The 23549-nt window shown below is 44.4% G+C and overlaps 1 protein-coding gene across 1 annotated transcript in view; it reads left to right on the top strand.

The window, feature by feature from the left end:
• Positions 1 to 7058: 7058 nt before the first annotated feature.
• Positions 7059 to 23549, top strand: part of BTBD1 (BTB domain containing 1) — a 43038-nt gene continuing 26547 nt past the window's right edge. Inside the window, exons 1-2 of the mRNA XM_058736429.1 lie at positions 7059 to 7571; positions 19050 to 19206. Of these exons, the coding sequence (XP_058592412.1) occupies positions 7159 to 7571; positions 19050 to 19206 (570 nt within the window). The 5' untranslated portion in view covers positions 7059 to 7158. The remainder of the gene's footprint in view (positions 7572 to 19049; positions 19207 to 23549) is intronic.

Genomic DNA, 23549 nt, shown 5'->3' on the forward strand with positions numbered 1-23549 from the left:
TCTGGCATTAAGGAGAAGCTGAGTCAGGGATACATTCAGTTAGGTTTAGAAGGATTTCCTCATATAGTTACCAGTCAATTTTGCTCGATGCCCACTGTAGAAATAGCTTCCAGGAATACTCCCCCTGCCCTATTGTGCCAACCTACCCAGCATCACGACACAAGAGTACAGGGCCGGACTCTTTCTTTTTTAAGATTTTATTTTTAAGTAAACTCTATATGCAACCTGGGGCTGTTACAATAGAAATTGGATCCTCTGGGACCCATCCCTAGAAGTATATGGGTAGTGGAGGAAACAAGATTAAAAATAGATGGCAACAGGGGCTCCTTGGTGGCTCAGTCAGTGAAGCATCTGACTTGATTTCAGCTCAGGTCATGGTCTCACAGTTAGATCGAGCCCCACGTTGGGTTCTGTGCTGACAGCACGGAGTCTGCTTGTGATTTCTCTCTCTCTCCCTCTCTCTCTCTCTCAGGCCACCATGTGTCCCTTGGAGCCACCATGCTGCGAGGAAGCCCAATCACATGGAGAGGCTCACGTGGAAAGAAAACAAGGTTCTGGGCCTTCAAGTCCAACGAGCTCCCAGCCAACAGCCAGCATCAACTTGCCAGTCACGTGAGTGAGCCTTCTTGGAAAGAGATCCTCTAGCCCTAGTCAAGCCACCCCAGATGATTCTGGGAGGAGCAGACACGACCATTTCCTGCCAAGTCCTGCCCACATTCCAGATTCATGAGAAAAACAAGTAATTGTTCAAGCAGCTGGGTTTGGGGCTGGTTTCTTACGCTGTATATTACTGTGTAACTATCCATGAGCAACACCCATGTAACTATCACCACCTCTAGATAAAGAAAATTTCTGTTAGCCCAGAAGTTTCCCTCAGGCACCCTTCCAGTCAACCACCCCAACCAGCAAAAGGTAATTGCTCCTTTGACCTCTAGCAACACATATGACTGCTGCCTATTGTGAAGCTTCATATAAATGGAAATGTGATGTGTTTTTATGTTTTATGTATTGAGCTTCTTAAGCTCAATAGGTTTATGAAATTAATTCAGGTTGTTTCAGGAGTGGGGTTTATTCTTTTTCATCCATTATACGAATATACCACCATTTATCCCTTCTACTATTGGTAATCATTTGGCCATTTATTTTTTTATTATTTTATATATACTGTATATTTTTAAAGTTTTTTGTTTACTTATTTTGAGAGAGAGAGAGAGAGAGAGAGAGAAAAGCACAGGCGGGGGAGGGGCAGAGAGAGAGAATCCCATGCAGGCTCTGCACTGTCAGGGCTCCAACTCATAACCATGACCTGAGCCCAAATCAAGAGTCCAATGTTTAAGCGACCGAGCCACCCAGGTGCCCCCGTTTGGCCATTTATCATGAGTAAAGCTGCTGTGCACATTCACATACTTTCTTTTGGTGGGCATAAGCCTCGGGTTTTGTTGGACATATAACCCAGGAGTTTAATGGCTGGAGCTTTAGTAGTGTGGGGTTTTAAAACATGTCTACCAATTCTTTGATACTCCTCTATTAAGAGGTAGGGTATCGTCCTCCCCTCAAATCCAGACAGGCCTTAGTGACTTATTTATAACTAATGAAATGCAGTGGATATGACCTTGCATGACTTCTAGGCGATGCCCCAAAAAGTTATGCAGCTTTACCCGGTTTTCTCGGGACACTTGCTCTGGGAAATATCCAGCTGGGGTTTACTCAAATACTGTTCCACCTCATTCTCTGTTCCCCTTCTAGTACTACCTTATACATCTGTTGGTCCTTTCCTGTGTGATTAACAGACATCTATTCTTTTCCATATTTTCTGTCCTTTTTCTTAACTGTGTTACAGTTTGGACGCCTACTGACTTGTGTCCTAGTTGTCCTAATCATCTACTCTGCTTCGTCTAATTTGCTATTAAACACAAATTATTTAGGTATTCATTTGTCATAGCATTTTTCCAGATCGAGAGCCTCCATTTGACCCCTTTTCATGGATTCTAATTCTCTGGTGAAATTCTCCATCTTTCTTTTACTTTCCTCATCATATGAATCATAGATATTTTAAAGTCATTGTCTGATAAATCTGGTAACAGAACCATCCATAGATCTGTTCTGTTGTCTATTCTCTGTCCTTCTCAGTCTCTCTCTCCTTTTTAGCATGCCTCATGGTTTTAAGTTTTCCTGACAACATTGTAGAAGAAAAAGATGTTGAGTCTCTGGTTGGTATATCTTGATTAATATGATTTAGTCTCCTTGTGGTGGCTTATATAGAGCACCTTAAATCTCTCAAAGATTGGTTTTAGCCAATTAATTTTTCTCTTACTACTGGTTTGTAGCCCTTACTTCTAGGGCACATCCCTTTGGGATCTCAACCAAAAGTCCCTCGTGTTTACTGTACCCACCTCGTGTTTACCCACCTTGGCGGGGTGTGAACTACAAGCTTGGTCTCCCCGGCATTGTGCAGCTGGGGTGACGTCTCTAGTTAGCTCTTAGCCTCCCACTGCTATTGTTTCTCTTTGTGCATGTGCCACTTAGAAGCTATTCAAGGTGGGACACCTGAGCAGCTCAGTCGGTTAAGCATCTGACTTGGGCTCAGATCATGATCTCATGGTTTGCGAGTCCCAGCCCCGCATCAGGCTCTCTGCTGTCAGTGCAGAGCCCTGCTTCAGACCCTCTATCCATTTCTCTTTCCCTCTCTCATGAAAATAAATAAACATTAAAAAAAAAAGAAGAAGAAGAAGCAGAAGAAGAAGCTATCCAAGAGCATGAAGTGAACTTGTAGGAAGATTTGGGGGTTTCACTTCTCGGTAGTTCCCTTCTTTCCAGGACTTTGCCCCAACTCCTTCGGCAGTTTCAAACTGTCAACTGAGTTGTTACTGATTGAGAAACAAGGGAGGGATCAGAAAATGTCCTCAGGGAAAAAGCAGCAGTAAAGGTCGGTTCTTCCCTTAAGGACCCCAGTCCCTCACGTCTTGTCTGTATTATTTATTCTTTGACACTGACAGAGACTGCATCTGACCAAACTTTAGCCAGAGCTTTCTTCTGGGTCTTTTTTCTCAAGTGGACCTCAACCTTGGCCCCAGGCCTATCTTTGGTCTGCCTAACTCAGTCTTAGCAAGAATCCCACTAAGTTAGTTTAGTGAGAATACCCTCACCCTTTATCTGGTTATTCTCTGTATCTGATCAAGTTCCTTATTCCCCACCCTTGATATCTGATCATCTTGACTTGCCTTCAGCAAGAATTCTGAATTCGTTTGGCAAGAATGCCCCTACCCTTGATGCTTCCTCTTGATAATTTTCCATCCACTGAAACCCACACCCCCGTCCCCAACTTTGCTGGTTGGCTGCAAATCCCCAGATATTATTGCCACCCTCAGAGTGAAGCCTGATCATTCTCCCCTACTGCAACAGTCTTGAATAAAGTCTTCCTGACCACTTTAACAAGTACTGAAAAAAGGTTTTTGTTCTCTATTTCTAGGAACATTTCCTCTAGGTAATCCAATTTCAGGGGCACACAGTTGCTCATAGTTCTCTCTTATAACCCTTTTTTATTTCTGTAACATATGTAGTAACATTCTTTCCTTTCTGATTTTAGTAATTTGAGTCTTCTCTCTCTCTCTCTCTCTGTCTCTGTCTCCAGTCCATCTAGCTAAAGGTTTATCAATTTTGTTGATCTTTCAAAGAGCCAACCTTTGGTTTTACTGGTTTTCTGTACTGTTTTCTTGTTCTCTATTTCATTTATCAGTGCTCTAACATTTAGTACTTCCTTCCTTCTGCTAGCTTTAGGGTTTGTTCTTCCTCTTCTAGTTCCTTAAGTTGTAAAGTTAGGTTGTTGATTTGGGATCTGTCAAGTTTTTTTAATGTAAACATTTAAATTTTCCCCTTAGCACTGTTTTTACTGTGTCCCATAAGTTTTGGTATGTTGTGTTTCCATTTTCATTTGTCTGTGAGTATTTTCTAATTTCCCTGGTGATTTCTTCTTTGACCCATTGGTTGTTTAAAAGGGTGTTGTTTAATTTCCACAGTTTTGTGAATTTTCCAGTTTTCCTTTTTTTAATGTTTATTTATTTCTGAGACAGAGAGAGACAGAACATGGTGGGGGAAGGGTAGAGAGCAAGGGAGACACAGAATCAGAACCAGGCTCCAGGCTCTGAGCTGTCAGCACAGAGCCCGACGTGGGGCTCCAACTCACAAACCACGAGATCATGACCTGAGCTGAAGTCGGTCACTCAACTGACTGAGCCACCCAGGCGCCCCTCCTTTTTTTTTTTTTTTTGTAGGCTCCATACCCAGCGTGAAGCCCAATGTGGGCCTTGAACTCATGACCCTGAGATGGAGACCTGAGCTGAGATCAAGAGTCAGATGCTTAACCAACTGAGCCACCCAGGCGCCCCTTCAGTTCTCCTTTTGTTAATGATTCCCAATTTCATCCCTTTGTGGCCCATGAAGATCTTTTGTATGCCATCTATTTAAATCTACTGGCACTTAATCTGTGGTCTATCCTGGAAAATGTCCCATGTGCCCTTGGCAAGAATGTGTGCCAAGAATGTGACGGTTTATTGTATGAAGCCCTCTAGTTCCTTATTTATCTTCTGTCTGGTTGTTCTATCCATTATTGTGAGTGGGATCCTCAATAAATCTTCAACTGTTATTTGTAGATCTGTTTCTCCCTTCAATCCTATTAGTTTTTGCTTTGTTAAGTTTTCAACTATTATTTCTTCAAATATTCTCTCTGGCCCTTTCTCTCTCCCCCCGGCCTCTTGTCTTCCAGGCCCCCCATGATGTGTAGGTTGATCTATTTTATGATGTCCCGTAGCTCCCTTAGGCTCTGTTTGTTTTTCCTCTAAGTTTCTTCTTTCTGTTCTCTGCCTCAATAATTTCTATTGTCTGATCTTCAAGTTTGCAGACTCTTTCTTCTGTCTGCTCAATTCTGCCTTTGAATCCCTCTAATGCATGTTTCACTTTGATTGTTATACTTTTTTCAGCTCCAGAATTTTGTTTGTTTGTTTGTTTCTTTCTTTTTAAGTTTTCTATCTCTTTATTTACATGTCCATTGTGTTTCTATCTATTTACATGTCCAACTATGTTCACACATAGTTTTCTTGGTCTCTTCCACATCTTCCTTAAGTTCCCTGAACAACGTTAAGGCAGTTGTTTTAAAGTTCATCTAGTATATCTGCCATTAGGTCTTTTTCAAGGACTGTTTCTGTTTATTTTTTCCCTTTGAATGGACCATACTTTCCTATTTCTTTGTATGCCTTGTGACTTTTTGTTGAACACTTGGATATTTGAATCTAGTAATGTGATAACTCTGGAAATCAGATTCTCCCGCTTCCCCAGCGTTTGCTGTTTTTTGTTGTTTTGTTTTTTGGTTGCTGTAGGATTATTGTCTCTGTGCCAGGATCAGCCTGGGATGTAAACTTAATGTCTTCCCAGGTCATCTCTCAGTCTTTCCTTGAGTATGGATGGTCATTTTCTAATTTGCCCCATTGCACACTTTTGTTTGTTTGTTCTTGTTTCAACTGTACTAGTCTCTAACGTCTGGCTGCCAAAAGGGAAAAGGTAAAAAAAAAAAAAAAAAAAAAAAAAAAAAAAAAAGAAGGAGGGTGAATTGGGTGCCGGCCCTTTAAATACCTGGGAAGTCATTTCAGCTGGAGGGTGGAGATGCTTGCAACAAAGGGGTAAGTGCAACAACAATGCCACCCGCCTCTTTGGACACTGGTTACTAGCAGGAATCTGCGCCTAGGGCCCAGATATTTGGAGGACAGTTTCCTTTGGCCCACCATGGTGCCCACATGCTCCATGAACGTGTGTACATCTGCCTTCCATGTGGCTGAGGATGAGGAATGGTATAGCTCCTTCCGTGCAAAGAGCTGACATTGGTGGAAATTAACAGCAAGTTTTCTTGTCCAAGTCCTCCCTAGACGTCGCAGGCCTGCAACAGGCTCCAGCGCTCCAAAATAGCCACATCAGACAGATCCTGCCAGCTGCTGCTGTCTAGGAGGGGAGACAGATTCCTGCTTCCTTCTCTGCCACCTTCCCAGAGTCCCCTACTTCATTTAATTTTATCATTTCCGGTTTGGCAAAGGGAGTGTTTTTGCCTATACTTTAGCCTTGAACTCAGGTTTGATTGCATTCCGTAAGTCTTGATCTGCAGCGTCCTCATATTTTCTATTAAATTATGATCATTGCTCGGTAGCAGATAATGTGGTCTCTATTAGTTTTGCTCTGATACATTTGAGAGGTTTTTTTTGAGATCTATTTTTTTCTAGGTTTATTTCTTTATTTTGGGGGGAAGGGGCAGAGAGAGAGACAGAGGGAGAGAGAATCCCAAGCAGCCCCCCCTCCCCCAACCATGTGAAGTCCTACTTAGGGCTTTGATCCTATGAATAGTGAGATTATTACCTGACCCCCAACCAAGAGTCAGAGGCTTAACCAACTGAGCCACCCAGGCACCCCTGGAGATTTAAAATATTGTTAATTTTTAGCAACGGATTGTAACATATTCAAAAAGAATTCCAAGAGTCCACAGTGATACTGGAAAAAACAGAGACAGAAGACAGGACGCATGTGGGCTGCTGGACACAGAAGGGGTCGAAAGCTCCGCTCCCCTCCGGAGTGGTGACTAGGACACTGTTGGGGAAAGGCAGCCCTGGGGAATCTTGTCGTCCCCTCCAACGTGCTCCCTGGCCTTGTCCCGGGCCTTGCCCCCGTCCCCCACCACGCAGGCAGGAAACTCCAGGAGGGACAGCCTAAGGACCTGCCCCTAGTACACGTGGGAAGCGCCGCGGCTGGTGAGGAGGGGTCCGAGAGAAGGACCGGCCGCGGGCCGGAGGAGGCGCGGGAGCTTGCAAGCGCGGGGCTCGCACAAGGTGCGCAGGGTGCCCATCCAGCAGCGCAGGACGCGGATCCGCGCGGCCCCGCTCGGGCGGCCGTGCGCGCCCCCGCAACCCCGCGTGGCGGGCACGCGCTCCGGGCCGCTGCGGGCGGGGCGGAGCGGAGCGGGGCGGGGGCGAGGGCGGGGGCGGGGCCGGGGAGGCGCCCGGACGCCGGAAGCGCCTTTCCCGGAAGGCACCGAGGCGGCGCCGGCCTCCGGGGGCGGCCTCGGCGATGGCGGCTGGGCGCCGGGAGCTCTCTGCCTAGCCCGAGGAGCCGCGCCGCTGGAGGATGGCCTCTCTCGGGCCGGCCGCTGCGGGCGAGCAGGTCTCTGGAGCCGAGGCGGAGCCGGGCGCCGCGGGGCCTCCGCCTCCTCCGCCGCCGCCGCCGCCGCCGTCCTCTCTGGGGCCCCTGCTCCCCCTGCAGCGGGAGCCACTGTACAACTGGCAGGCGACTAAGGCGTCGCTGAAGGAGCGCTTCGCCTTCCTCTTCAACTCGGAGCTGCTGAGCGATGTGCGCTTCGTGCTGGGCAAGGGCCGCGGCGGCGCGGCCGCCGGGGGCCCGCAGCGCATCCCCGCGCACCGCTTCGTGCTGGCGGCCGGCAGCGCCGTCTTCGACGCCATGTTCAACGGCGGCATGGCCACCACGTCGGCCGAGATCGAGCTGCCCGACGTGGAGCCCGCCGCCTTCCTGGCGCTGCTGAGGTGAGCGGCGGGCGCCCGGCCTGCCCCTGCGCGCAAGCCTCCCCCGCGGCCTCAGTTTCCCCCCCGGTCGGGGAGGCGCGGCGGGTCCCCGTCCCCCTCTGCCGGCCGCACGGCCGACCGCCGGTCGTCGGGGTCACGGTCTCAGTCTGCGTCCGCTCAGCGAGGGCTTTTCCTTTCCAGTCCGGCATTGTCACCCGACCTTCGGGACTAGAGAACGGGCGTGGAACGGGTGTGGACCGGGTTGTCTTGATGGCCCGTTTACAAAGTTTTAGGGGTTTTTTTTTGTTGTTGGGGGAGAGGGGAAGAGGTGAGAAGACTTGGCGGACCGACGGCTTCCCCCCCCCCCCCCCCCCCCCCGTTGGTTGGTTTGTTTTAAATTCTGACTCCTTTTTCGTTTGTGTGTGTATTAGTTGTCGGGACCCAGGAAAGGGAATGCCAAAACAAGTAGGTGTGGCTTTACCTGGCTCGGCGTTTCTGCAGACAACGTCACATTTGCTCAAAACCCAAATCCAGCCGCGGGTGTTAGAGTTTCCTTTTTTGCCTATTTCAGTCGATAATACATCGACTTCTGGTTAATTTTGGATATTAATATTGGATAACGTTAATATTGGATAACGTTATCGTTTGACGTTAATAGCCTTTATTCGCAGAAGTCCAGTTAAGGAGGTGTTGTTTTCCACACTTTTACAAATGGGACCGGGGCCCAGAAAAGTCCAGTGACTGGCGGAGGTAACAGCAAACTCCTAGGGGAAGACCATGTGTGTTTTATTATATGGAGATGGTTTTAGCTGCCTGACCACAGTGGGTTCTTCGGAAAGGAGCAGAGTCTTGGGTGGTACTGAGGCAAAAAAAAAAAAAAAAAAGAGGTCAGTGAACGGATAAATAGTCCACAAAAGGCTCACAGCTCAACCGGGAAGATCAGTAGGAAACTGAGTACAAAGTTAAAAGGAGTAGAAAAGAAATAGCAAGATCCCATAAACAAATGGTAAAGAGCAGGATAGATAACTTAGGTAAAGAAAAGATAACTCACTGGGTGTTGTATGGAAACCAATTTGACAATAAATTTCATATATTGGGAAAAAAAAGATAACAACTAATTGACAAAGAATGTTTAACCTCAGTAATTAAAGCAGTGAAAATTAAACGCGAAGCAAATACCAAATTCCTAGTATTTTAAAGATAATATTAGGGGCGCCTGGGTGGCCCAATCTGTTAAGCGTCTGACTTCAGCTCAGGTCATGTTCTCACGCTTGTGAGTTCGAGCCCGGCGTCGGGCTCCATGCTGGGAGCTCAGAGGCTGGAACCTGCTTCGGATTCTGCGTCTCCCCCTCTCTCAAAAATAAATTAAAAATATATGTATATATTGGAGAAGCCCTCTGTGATGAAGATGGTAAGACAGTTTGGCACTACAGATTCCCTCCCCCCCTCCGAAGTATTGAAGTACTGAAAAATGTGTACAAAAATATTTACAGCTGGGTTATTTATAGTAGTATGGAAGTAGTCAGCTGGAGGAAATGGTGAGATAAACAACGTTGGGTGCATTAGATGGAATTAATGCCACTGAGCATGGTACCGCTGAGGACTAGGTTATATGAACACGGGAAACGTGTGTAATAGCCCTGAAAACTGCGCACGGTGAATAAAACTGAAACGTAACAGAACAAACATGTACCTAGTGACCTGGGTGGAAGGAAGCATAACAAAATGCTAACCAAAGTTGTATTGGACCGGTAAAATGATAATGCTTTTTTTTCTTCTTTTTTCCTTTGTTTCCCATGTTTTCTGCAAATTACAGTTACGAAGAGAGAAAAATTAGCTAAAAACCTAGGATCTGGGTCACTTTGGATTTTGGTTTGAACTTGATGAGAGGATTGTTGTAGCTCGTTTATAAGTATCTTAGAGTGATTTGTTGGTCCACCTCATTATAATCTCCTTGAGTACTTGTGAAATTCGAGATCCCTTCCTCCGTCTCTAAAATATTGCAGTGTTTGGAGGTGGGACCTTGAGAGCCCTTTTAACACTCTCCGACATACTAACACCAGCTAAATCTGAGAGCCCCTGCTCTAAAAATATTGCCGAGGAGTTTTTTCCTTTAAAAAAAATAGCGATCGGTAAATAAGAATGTAGAGGGAAAAATGCTTAGCTCGTATTTTTACTGAAGCCGTTAGTCCTTTCCTATCAACAGAAAATAAGTGAATTAACTGTAAAGTCTTTGAAATTTTCCCCTTTTCAGTGTGGTTATGGTATTTGTCCTTCAGATTCCAGTCTTGTTTTTTTTTTTCAATGTTTATTCATTTTTGAGAGAGAGAGAGAGAGACAGAGCACGAGCTGGGGAGGGTCAGAGAGAGAGGGAGACATAGAATCTGAAGCAGGTTCCAGGCTCCGAGCTGTCAGCACGGGAGCCCCACATGGGGCTGGAACCCGCAAACTGTGAGATCATGACTTGAGCTGAAGTCAGATGCTTAGCCGACTGAGCCACCCAGGTGCCCCGATTCCAGTCTTGTTCTATTGTGAAATGATATCTGGACCGGAAGGTATTGGCCACCTGTGAAACATAGATGCCGTCCTTGCTTGCTATTGTGTGACAAACAGGTGTCCCATAGTACTTGCTGAGTGGGGACAACAGGTTAGCTTGGCCTATTTTTATTATGTTTACAAATTGAATCAGTTAACATTATAAGAAACTACTTGTTTTGATCTGCCTGACCTTTAAGTGATGTTCTTCAGTTGTTCATTTGAGAAATGCTGTGTGCCTCCCTGCACCAGTTGGTGTTTTAGATGTTGGGTGCAGCAGCGAAGAAGAAAAAGTCTCTGCCCTCAAGTACTTCATAATCTAGTAAGGAGAAACAAAGATGTAATGTCAAGTACTGATAAGTGTGCTGAGGAAAAATGATCAAGCCGTGAGGGAAGGAGCATTCTAAGCAAGGCAGAGCGTGTTCAAGGCCCTAGATTTTTCCTGTTGCAGGAACTGCAAGGGTCAACCGGTGCTGTTTGAACGGAGTGAATAAGGGGGAAAGTGGTGGAAGATGACATCAGGAGGGTAGGCTGGACAAGGTCGTGCAGGGCTGTATAGCCAGGGAAGGACGTGGGTATGTGCTAGGAAGGAAGCCTTTGGAGAGTTTTCAGTAGGAAGTGATGTGATCTGATTTACGTTTTTAAAAACTCATTCTGGCAGTTGTTCGGGGATTAGACTGCAGAGGGAGTAAAATGGGCAGCAGAGAGTTAAACTAAGAGGCTTTTGCAGTAGTCCAGGCAAGACATATGGTGGAGGGTTATACCAGGGTGGTGGGGATAGGTGGGAGAAGTGGTCAGGCTGCAGATACTTGATTGACTTTTGAACAATATGAGTTTAAACTACATGGGCCCACTTGTACACGGATTTTTTTTTTTTTTTTTTTTTTTTACGTTTATTAATTTTTGAGACAGCGAAACAGAGCACAAGTGGAGGAGGGGCAGAGAGAGAAGGAGACACAGAATCCAAAGCAGTCTTCAGGCTCTGAATAAGCGTTCAGCACAGAGCCCGATGCGGGGCTTGAACCCACCAACCGTGAGATCATGACGTGAGCCGAAGTCAGACACTTAACAGACTGAGCCACCCAGGCGCCCCAGATTTTTTTTTTTTTTTTAAACAAGTAAAGTACGGTACTGTAAATGTATTTTCTCTTCTCTTACGGTTTCCTTGATAATATTTTCTTTTCTCTAGCTTCTTCAGTTGTAAGAATATAGTATATAATGCATATACTAAATATGTGTTAATTGTTTATATGTTATCAGTAAGTTTTCAGGTCAACAATAGGCTATTAGTAAAGTTTTGGGGGTAGTCAAAGTTATATGGAGGTTTTTGACTACAGGGAGGGAGGGGAATGGGGAGTGGAGGCCACGCCCCTGATTCCTGTGTTGTTCAAGGGTCAACTGTATTTTGAAGGTAGAACCAGGAAGATTTCTAAGACATCCAAGGAGGGCAAGAGTACAGCCAGAAATCCGAACCCGGAGTTTGGGGAAGAGCTTCTTGGTGAACATAAATCTGAAAGCTAAGAGTGAATGACTGGTCTTTAAACCATGAAACCAAATGAGGTTACGTAGGGAGGGAATGCGGGTTGTGAAGACAGGTATGAAGATGAGCCCGGGGAGCCTCCAACCTAGAGAGACGTAGCCGGGGGGAGAGTAAAATGAGGCCAAGGGACCGCTGCCAGTGGAGTTAGACTGGAAAGCAAGGAGCGGGATATCTTGAAACTCAAGTTGCAGAAAGCCTTTCGATAAAGAGAGAGTGGTCAGCCATGTTAAATGCTCTGAGATGTGGGTGAAATGAGGATATTGAATCGATTATTGGTTTTGACAAAACGGAGGCCGTTGATAACCCTGGCAAGAGTGGTTTTAGCAGCTGGATTAGAATAGGTTGGGGAGAAAATAGGAGGTGAGGAACTGGAGATGGCTGCTCTCAACAGCTCTCTCAAGGAGTTGTGTGGCAGAAAGGAACAGAAACGGAGTGGTGACCGGATTCTGTCTTCAGCTGCCCTCGTCCTTTCTGTTAACTCCTGGCGTTATATACTCCCCCAGCTATGTGGCCAGACTTCCACTCGGTCTTAGAATCCCACTTCCAGCCACACATTCACAAATGAATGTCTAGTACCCATGCAGGTGAACATGGAAATGATAAGAATAGTGTGACATTTCGTGAGTGTTTACCGTGCCACTTACTGTTGCTGAGTACCTTATGTGCACTTAAATTCCCACAGTCTTTGAGCGGGTACTCTTTATTTTTTTTAGATTTTATTTTTAAGTAATCTCTGCACCCAAAGTGGGTCTTGAACTGACAGCCCCGAGATCGAGAGTCACGTGCTCTGCCGACAGAGCCAGCCAGGCTCCCAGAGCAGACACTCCTATTATTACACTCTTTCATCAGTCAGCTTTTGCCACAGTAATGCTATAACGCACCCTAGGGTGTTGGGGGACTTGAAAAACATTCCTGCCCATGAATATTCTCACTCTGTGGGTCAGTTGGGAAGTGACTTCAGTGGGCTTGGCTCCAAGCTGTGGTTTGGTTCCAGTCTGCCCCACCTGTTTCTCATCCTTTTTGGACCATTCCTGAGGGTTCCACTTCCTCCTCCTAATTTTTTTTTCCTGCATTGCTTCAACCAGACCATGCCTTTAGCCTGAGCTGGCTTCACTTTCTACATTGTTAATAGGGTTATCTCTGTAATGTCCGTATAGTCTCATGTAATTCTCCTGAGTCTTTGACTTCTTGCCTGCAGGATGAAGTGTCAGCACCTTAGGGGACACACAAGACCTTTGTGACTTGGTCTCTGTATCTTCCCTTTCCTCTTTCCACTACTCAGTGCCCCGACTCTAATTGCCTCTCATTTCTTATTTTAATGCCTGCCTTCTTTTTTTTTTTTTTTTTATGTTTATTTTTGACACAGAGAGAGAGTGAGTGGGGGAAGGGAAGAGAGAGAGGGAGACACAGAATCTGAAGCAGGCTCCAGGCTCCGAGCCATCAGCACAGAACCCAGTGCGGGGCTTGAACCCACAAGCAGTGAGATCATGACCTGAGCTGAAGTTGGACGCCCAACCAACTCAGCCACCCAGGCGCCCCTCTTTTTTTTCTTTTTTTAATGTTTATTCATTTATTTTGGGGTGGGAGGGGAAGTACAAGGGGGAAAGAGAGGGAGGGAGGGAAGGAGAGAGAGACAAAGACAGGGAGAGAAAGAGAATCCCAAGCAGGCTCCACACTGTCATCTCGGAGTTCAGCGCAGGGCTCGATCTCATGAACCGTGAGATCATGACGGAGCCGAGATCGAGAGTCGGACACTCAGCCGACTGAGCCCCCCAGGCGCCCCTTTAATGCCTACCTTCTGAGGCCTTTGTACTTCTCAGTCTGTCTGCTAGAAGGTCTCCACAATCACTGCACTTCAGATGGACTTCACATAGGCTTTACCTCTTCTATAAAACATAATCCCACCCGAAGGCAGAATTGAGCACTGCCTCATCTAATGTCTCTCATAGCAAGTTTAGTGTCTATTGCTGTAGAGCAAAACACTCCAGCATTTAGCGGCTTAAGTCTAGTTTTATTATCTTTCACAGTTGTGCAGGTTGACTGAGGTCAGCTGTGTGGTTCTGTGACGTCTCCTTTGGGTCCCCCTGCAGTCATAGTCCTATGGCAGTGGAGCTGGAGTCCCCTGGAGGTGTGAGGCAGAGTCTGGGGTGACTGAGCCTTTCTCCTCCCTGCGTGGCTTCTCCAGCTGATCTTTCCAGCCGGGGATCTCGACTTCTTGGATAGCAGCTCCAGGCTTCTGAGAATACAGAAGCAGAAGCCGCCAGACATCCTCCGAGGGGAGGCCGCGGACGGGGACGGTGTCCCTTCTGCCACATTCTGTTGGTTAAAGGGAATCACACAGGGCCAGCCCAGGTTTATTATGGGACAGATCTATATAAGGCCATGGATAATAGAAGGCATGATTGATTCGGGCTATCTTTAGAGATTAGTTATCACACTGTGCCTGATAAATAATTCTGTTGTAATTGTGACGCTACTCTTTAATCATTTCATTACCAAAACGTAAGCTTTCTGCGGGCAGGGCTGTCTTACCCAGGTTTGTATTTCTCAGACCTATCCCAGTGCTTGGTATTATAGGTCCTCAGTAAATGTTTTTGAGTAAAATGAATGAGTCAGTGGTGATAACAAAGTTTCGTATCCGCGATCTTATAATTTTTCTTATTTATAATCAAATAATAAAAATCTTATAATTTTTCTCATTTAAAATCCTATTTTCGGGGCGCCTGGGTGGCGCAGTCGGTTAAGCGTCCGACTTCAGCCAGGTCACGATCTCGCGGTCTGTGAGTTCGAGCCCCGCGTCAGGCTCTGGGCTGACGGCTCGGAGCCTGGAGCCTGTTTCCGATTCTGTGTCTCCCTCTCTCTCTGCCCCTCCCCCGTTCATGCTCTGTCTCTCTCTGTCCCAAAAATAAATAAAAAACGTTGAAAAAAAATAAATAAATAAAATAAAATCCTATTTTCCCCATCGCTTTTAAAAATTTTTGCTTAAATACTGAGTTTTATCTTTTGGGAAAACCTTTAGTCTTTGGGAGGGCTTTGTCCTTAAAGGTAGTAAATGAGGGCTGAAATGTTCATTTTAAAATAAAAAGAATTGTGGTAATATCATTAACTTGTAATTATATTTTGTAAGGCTCGGCTTATTTTCATATTCTAGCAATTTTAATAATTAAATAGAATGTAAGAAAACATGTAAGTAAAATATGAACCAAGATAGTTCCTGGATTTTTAAATAGCCTATTTTCTCATTAGAAATGAAAATGATTCCTTTGCTTGTTACATAGAAGCTTGTATGGAATTGTCTAGTCAGGTAATAGGTAAATATTAAGGGTTAGCCGTGTGCCTACACTGTGCCTGGTATTGTAGGAAAGATGTTGGGGGAAAATACAAGAAGCATAGAGTTCCTTTTCTTGTTGTTTACGTACAACAGAAAGAATTTAGAACGTCTTACCAAAAAACACAAAGATAAATAAAGCCAAGATGAAGCTAACACAAAAATACATGCTATCAGGAAACTACAGATTTCACCTTAATTGTTTTAGCAGCTAACGCAAAACAAGAAACCTAGCTGGTCAGTTATAATTCATACATAGTATTTGTCAGGTTAAAAACAAACCACCTGCTTAGGGATGCACAGCTCTGTCTGATAATCAGACGAGTGAAAAAATTCCTGGCGAGGTTTCCTCATAAAGAAGGCTTTACTGAAATGAACAGTGTCCTTAATCCGCGTTTTTGGATATACATGTTTCTTTAAAATATTCCTTGATGTAAGCCGAAGGTGTAACACCAAATTGTAACTTAATAAAAGCAAATTGAACGGGGTGTGTGTGTGTCTCAAATAGAATAGTCTAAAACCGCAATTCTCTCTCGTTGCTGGCGTGTTCTTCCCACCCTCTGGTCATCTTTTAGATCGTCCCTCAAGTAGGAATTTCTCTAGGGGGCTTTTGCAGATGTCAGAGCCCCCACTTGTAGACGCTTACAGAGCCATGTGCTTGTGTCCTGAAGTTTGAATCTACTCACATACAGAGGCAAATGGTAATAAAGGCCCCACATTTCAGTTCTTTATTTTGTAACTCTAGTAATTTTTGCCTGAAAAAAAAAAATTAAAGCAGATAGACGTAAAGATTCTTCCTACCTTGCCCTTAAAATTAAAACGTCATAGGTTTCTAATTCAAGAGGGGAACTGAGCTTGCAGTCAGCCTTCTATCTCTCTCCCAGTTCAAGTGACTGTAAGAAAATACAAAAGAGAATAAATCCCTTCATGGAAAGAGAGGAAGGGAAATGGATTGGAAGCCAACAGTGTGGAAAAGGGACAGAGCAGTTGAAAGTGTGCTGGTAATGAAAGCAAGCAGATGACTGGAGCCCAGAGTCCAGAGCCTGGGGGCTGCGGGGGTGGGCGCCGCCTTCCCTGCGGGGGCGGGGCGCGAACAGCCCCCGCGCAGTTCGAGGCCCTCGAGGCCCGGATGGTAGTGGGGATGGGGGGAAATGAGAAGGTGAGCTACAACATGGGAGTCAAATTTAAAACTGGCTTACAGACTACATCCTTGGCCAGCTCTTGCAGACTAACTGCCGGTGACGACCTCGGGACAGGCTCCTCTTTAAATGAACGGAGCAAACTGCCTGGGACAGCTCAGGGACGCTAGAGTAATGGCGTGAGGCGGCCCCTGCCCCAGCTCCTTTCCCACTCCCATGCAAGGTGCCGGTCGGCAAGCCCCCACGTACAGAGCTCTCAGCTGGCCCGTTCATTTGGGGGATGGTTTTAGCTGGAAAACAGGCCCATTTACAGACGCAGAGAAAGCCTGCCTCTAGAATTCCAAACTGGAATCAACCACTGGGCATTTGACATGTGAGGAAAATGAGAACATGAACGACAAAGACCGAAACAGATGATCCTGGAGGAAGTAGATCATTCAGGAAATGGAAAGGAACCTTAAAAACATTGGTTATGGGGCGCCTGGGTGGTGCAGTCGGTTAAGCGTCCGACTTCGGCCAGGTCACGATCTCGCGGTCCGTGAGTTCGAGCCCCGCGTCGGGCTCTGGGCCGACGGCTCGGAGCCTGGAGCCTGTTTCCGATTCTGTGTCTCCCTCTCTCTCTGCCCCTCCCCCGTTCATGCTCTGTCTCTCTCTGTCCCAAAAATAAATAAAAAACGTTGAAAAAAAAATTAAAAAAAAAAACATTGGTTAATAGCATCTTGGAGACTTGACATTTTTGCATCCATAAAACAGACATGATGCTGTGGAGGTGAAAAAGGACAACTAGGAAGCAAGAATTCTTAGAAATGTGAGCATGTGATTGCTGGGAAGAAAAACAGAAGGGCCGGAAGACAACAGCAAGGAGATCTTCTAAAACAGAGGAAAATAGCGGACATAAAATAACGAAGCAACGTAAAAATAAATAGCTAACGTTTGCCGAGGCTAAGTATTTGTCAGGCACTATGTAAAACACTTCACGTATTGTAATTTCTACTAATCCTCACGTGCACGTTATGAAGGGGAGACTGTCACTCTCCTCTCTTTGCAGAAGGGAGCACCACTGATGGTAGTTTGTTTAAAGTCACATGGCTGGCAGGTGGTGGCACAGGCCCAGACCCAAGCCATCTCTTCCTGAGGCCACACAGATAAAACGGCGCTCACCTGGTGGGCATGACAGTCTAGCACTGGAGGCAGACAGTGCAGAAAGGGGGTGTTGATGTTAGACAGCTTTTGTGTTTCCTCGTCTTCTAAATGCAGGGAACAGCACCTGCCTTCCTTGTGGGAGGATTACATGAACTGGCACCTGTCCCATGGCAGGCACTCAACAAATGTTCATTTTCTCTCTTCCTTTTGTTCATCCCTTTCCCCTCGACTGTAAGTGATTGTGCCTTACTTGGTTTTTAATTCCTTGTGCTCTTCACAAAGCGTGGCATGTAACTTTAAGCTAAATAGTATAAGGGTAATACAGAATGTTGACTTGAGTCTCTAAAAGGAGGTTTTTGGAAAAAAAATATATATATATTTTAAGTTTATTTATTTTGGGGAGAGAAAGAGGAGGGGAGGGGCAGGGAGAGAGAGGGAGAAACAGAATCCCAAGCAGGCTCCGTGCTGTCAGTGCGGAGTCCAATGGGGCTCGAACTCATGGAGCTGTGAGATCACGACCTGAGCCGAAATCAAGAGTCAGACACTTAACCGACTGAGCCCCCCAGGCGCCCCAGAAAAAAAAAAAAATACGGTATTTTGAAACGGTGTAATCCTGAAACACAGCAGCCTTCACTGTCAAGATTGAGCTATGGAGGAGGATGAGCACGAGCAGCCTCCACCTGGGATAGTTGTAAGCTCGGTGATGCTGTAAGGGGAGCGCCGGTGTTTGGTTGTGGCTAGAGGCTGCGGGGAGGTGAGGGGCTAGCGGTTCACCTTGGGTGGTGACTACGGACATGGGAATGAAAGGAGAGGAACTGGAAAGCCAGAGGGTAGGGACATGAAATAGAGCCTCCCTTCTTTGCGGCCTCCCGGGGCATAGAAGGTTCTGAAAAATGTTAACAGGTTTTCCTGTTTTAGGACTTGGGGCCCAGGAATATACGTGTAATAAGCATTGTAACGTTTTTAGTATCTCTCAAATGCAGTTGTTTTTAATGCCGTACTTCTCCCCTCGGCTTTCCTGCATGTGGTTGGGAACTGGACAGTCCGTGCAGGGTCTCTGAGGAGCCACAACAGGGGCCTAGAGTTGATATGTAGACGCTCCCGGATAGTTCAACAAGAACTGCGCAGGCCCTCACTGAGAATCGTATGCTTTATTCGCAGTTCTATAAAGCTGATCTATCTAGCGATCTGGCAGTTAGCAGCAGCAAACTGGGAGGAGGCAGTATTGGACTGATAGTGTTTTGAGAGAACATTGGACCTAAATACCCAAAAGCACATTACAGGGGTCATTTAAGATATTATTAAATTGTTTATTCCTCCAAAGCCCCAGTGATCGTCTGTGGGCATTTTGCTAATTTGGAAATAATAATAAAAGGTTAAAAGATGCCCAGAATAACAAGACACCATTATCAGCAAATACATGAATGTTTGACCCCTAGAGGTATGAACCTCAGCTATCCGTAGATTTGTTTAAATGAACGTCCTTTGATGACGGAAAGATAAGTGAACGATTCCTGTCCTGAGCTGCTAAAAGACCTCTGAAAATTTGGCTTAAGAGGGAGGAGTCTGTCTTGTGATCTTCACTTCAGTTTTGTCTGTAAAATGGACACACTGCCTTACTGAGGACTGAGTAAGAATAAAATGAGATGATGTACGTGCAAAGGCCCTGTAGCCCTGCAAAGTTGGGTGTAAATTTCAGGTGGTTTTTCAGTGTGCTCATTATCTTTGAAAATATTCCTCAGAGGTTTCACGCTGGTGGATTGCTTCTCTAAAATACTAATGGCCATCTCTGTAATTTCCCATTTGCTTTCCAGATTTCTGTATTCAGATGAAGTTCAAATTGGCCCAGAGACGGTTATGACCACTCTTTATACTGCTAAGAAATATGCAGTCCCAGCCTTGGAAGCACACTGTGTGGAATTTCTCACCAAACATCTTAGGGCAGATAATGCCTTTATGTTACTTACTCAGGTAAGTAAATGTAGCTAAGGTCGGTATCCTCATAACTACATGAGTATTAAGTATTTCCTGGAGAATTCTAGATTAACTTAAAGTATATGTAATTATTTTTACGGTACCATTCAGGGAAGTATATCAGATTCATATGATTTTAGAAAAGCAAATTAGAGTCAATACAGTATCATGTAAGAAACTGAGGCTTTATGTAAGCAGGCTACTGTGACTCAAAGTCACACGGATGTTTAGGATTGGAATTGGGATCCAGTTTGTTCCTGCTGCGATTGAGCATGTGATAGCATAGGGTTTTCTGGACGTCTTTTGTCTCAATTTTTGTTGGATCTGGACTTTTTAAGTCCAGATAAGTTCCAAGGTTTACTGTCTTTGTACTTAATCTGAAAGCTTGGAGGAATTAGAATTTCAGGTTTATGTGAAATGTTCTTTCTCTGATATTTAGAAGTTTCCACTAAATACAGTACACATGCAGAAAATTACACATTATCTTAAGCACTCAGTCTGATGAATTTTTACAAACTGAACACATCTGTGGAACTATTAGCCAGTCTATATCGTACTATTTAGCATTTGTTAAACGCCTGTAATCTGAGCGTTACTTCAGATATAAATAAATCACTTGTTTTTCTTTTTAGACCAAGTTATAATACCCTTGTATGAATTGTTTAAAAAGTTCCAAGCCAGCCTATACCTTGTGCTAAGGGTTGAATTGTTTCTCCAAAATTTATGTGTTGAAATCCCAGTTCCCAGAACCTCAGAATGTGATCTTATTTGGAGATAGGGTCTTTACAGAGGTAAGCAAGTTAAAATGAGGAGAAAACAGTTGTAAGCTGATAATATATAATCCTGTTGACTATTAGTGCTGGAACCGGTCACAGATGTCCCCTAGTTCACCTCTTTCATTTTCCAACTGGAAAACTCAAACCTGGGCCAATGGACTACCTGCCCAAAGGCTCCCAGCAGGCTGGCTGGGGCCGGGGGCCAGAGCTCGGGTTGCCCGGCTCTGCGTCTGTTCTGTCATATGGAAGTTGTATGATGGCACCTTTTGTTGCTGTTGTTTGTTCAGTCATCTGTCAACAAATATTTGAGGTTAGGGAAGAAAGAGCACACCGATGTCACCTCGTGGACATAATCGCCGAACTCCATTCTGGACATGGTGCGCCAGACACTAAGCTAGTCACTTTGCGTGTATTATCACAGTTAGCCCGCGTTGCAGCTCTGTGGTGCTATTTACTGTTGTCCCCATTTTATCAACGTTTTTTTTATTTATTTTTTTTTGGGACAGAGAGAGACAGAGCATGAACGGGGGAGGGGCAGAGAGAGAGGGAGACACAGAATCGGAAACAGGCTCCAGGCTCCGAGCCATCAGCCCAGAGCCTGACGCGGGGCTCGAACTCACGGACCGCGAGATCGTGACCTGGCTGAAGTCGGACGCTTAACCGACTGCGCCACCCAGGCGCCCCTGTTGTCCCCATTTTAAAGATGAAGCAATGGAAGTGTAAAGGGGTAAATATCTTACTTCACATTAGACAGCAGGTGGTAAACCTGAGATCCCAACCTTCAACCAGTCGTTCTTAAGGTGTGGTGATCCTGATAGTAAGGATGATAGCAGAATGTCTTGAGTGGTGATGGTGTCAGGACCTTGCATTAATTCATTTAATCTTCTACAGTAACTTTGGGAGGGGTAGGTGTTCTAGGTTTTCTTATTGTCCCCACTTAACAGGTAAGGAGACAGAGGCAGAAATATGAATCAATTTGACCAAGGTCATAGACCTGTTAAGCAGCATATCCTTGCATTTCCCCCTCTTTTGAGTTTGTGATGAAAATCGATTATGGAAGTTGATATTCCTAAGATTCTTTATCGTCCAAGGGTTTTAAGGTATGTGGAGGGGATCACTTAATTGCTTTTATTTTAAAAGCTTATGGAAAAATTCAGAAACCAATGAATTAAACTCTGACAATTAAAATACGGTTTCTAGTTCCGCAGGTCCAAGGTGAGACCTAAGAGTCTGCATTTCTCATGAGCTTTCAGATGATGCCAGTGCTTCTGGACCACACTTTGAGTAGTAAGGGTTAACAGCTGTCACTACGAGAAAGAAAAGGAGCTTTTCAGCGTGTGGTTGGTCTGAGAACCCAATTTTACTGCACATTTTTCACTGGTGGGGTCATGTGAATTAGCCCACGAATTGTCATGTGAAGTTCTTCTTCCTGCCAAGCGAGTCATTTGCACTGAGCCTGTCAATTACTTGAGAGGACCTTTGCCAGCTTCATGCTGAAACAGGAGGCCAGTGTGCTGTACCAGCACGAGTGAGACCGGGAAGAGACGCTTGTTCGGAAGTGATATTTTTTTCAGAGATGATGCCAGACTCAAACTAAATTTTGAGAAGGATGTATTTTACTCTAAGTAGCAACAATAGATTCCCTAGGAAACTTGATACTGCCTGTGTAACTGAAGAGTCACTGAAATGCTGCTGTTCTGAATAAAATAATTTTTATAAAAATTGTTTTTCTTAGAGTGAAAGATCAATTTTTGCATGAACACTGGAAATATAGTTGGGTTGGCCGGTTAAAATACCTGCCAGTTAAAATGTCTAGAATTTCTTTTTTTAAAATTTTTTTTTTTTCAACGTTTTTTATTTATTTTTGGGACAGAGAGAGACAGAGCATGAACGGGGGAGGGGCAGAGAGAGAGGGAGACACAGAATTGGAAACAGGCTCCAGGCTCCGAGCCATCGGCCCAGAGCCTGACGCGGGGCTCGAACTCACGGACCGTGAGATCGTGACCTGGCTGAAGTCGGACGCTTAACCGACTGCGCCACCCAGGCGCCCCGAAAATGTCTAGAATTTCATTTGATAAAAATGTGTTTTTCATATTTTAAAAATTCATTAGACTGTGATCCTAGACTGGATCCTATTCTAGGAGGAAAAGTGTTATAAAGAATTGGGTCAGTTGGCAAAACTGAAATACAGTAGATGAGATAAAAATATTGTATGGTTATTTATCAAAGTTAATTACTATGGTTATATAAGAAATATTCAAGTATTTAAGGGTAAGGGCTGTGGTGCTGTAATTTATTCTTGAATAGTTCACCTCAAATATACAGACACTCACTATACGTTGTCTGTTTTCTTATACATTATTTTCCCATTTATATATACATATATATGCATACATATATGTGTATATATATATATATATAATGTGTGTGTGTGTGTGTGTGCACGCCTGTGTGTGTATAGAGAGCACAAATGATAAAGAGGTGAAATATTAGATAAATAACATTTAGATAGGTAAATCTGGGTAAAGGGTATATGGTGTTCTTTTTACTTGCATCTTTTTTGCAAATTTGAAATTATTTCTAAATTAAAAACATTTTAAGGGAAAATAACAAGGAATAGAGTTAATTTTATTCTACTAAATACAGATTTTATATTATTTTTTTGGAAAATTTTGACTAAGCAAATTAATATAAGCCCAATATATAATCTAAGAAGAACATTAAAAACAATTTTTTTTAAGTTTATTTGTTTATTTTGGGAAAGAGAGAGAGAGAGTGGGGGACCGGGACAGAGAGAGAGAAAGAGAGAGAGAATCCCAAGCAGGCTCTGCACTGTCAGTGCAGAGCCCAACACGGGGCTCGAACCCATGAACTACGAGATTACGACCGGTGCCAAAATCAAGAATCAGATGCTTAACTGACTGAGCCACCCAAGGGCCTCAAGAAGAGCATTTTCAGACATGTTTGAGTATTGCATAATTTTAGGAAATGTCCTACTGACTTAAAAATATATGCATATTTTATACGTGTAAGTACAGTTACATATCATCTGTAATGTGTGTATCTATTTTAAATTCATTCCAGTGTGTTTATTGCTGTCTTTTCTCCCCCATAAAACACAAGATAACTCTTTAGTTTAGGGATGTTTGTTAATATAATAGGTCAGTAGCACCTGAGTTATTGAATCCTTTGAAAATGAATTTTACTTTACAAATAAGAGTCATCAGCCATGCCAAATAATGGTTAATTAATTGCATTATTGCCAGCATGAATATCTGTGTGCGTCTTGTGTTTGTCCATACTGTTAAATGTAAATGGACCTGATACTAGGCCAGAATGAAAGCTTGGTCACTGGCACACCTATCATCACATCTGTTTTCAGTGTTACAGTTTTTTAAGTCTCATTTGAGTTTGGATACTCCCACCCCTTCCCCGATGCCTGGCTTTTAAACTTGGGTTGTTTTTTTTTTTTTTTTTTTTTTTAATTATAATGCGCATCCTGATTAATCACATATTATAAGCTTGGCTTCTGAATTCTTAAAGCCGAGATTAGCTTTATTGGAA

This window comes from Neofelis nebulosa, chromosome 7, assembly GCF_028018385.1.
Source record: "Neofelis nebulosa isolate mNeoNeb1 chromosome 7, mNeoNeb1.pri, whole genome shotgun sequence".
Lineage (NCBI taxonomy): Eukaryota > Metazoa > Chordata > Mammalia > Carnivora > Felidae > Neofelis > Neofelis nebulosa.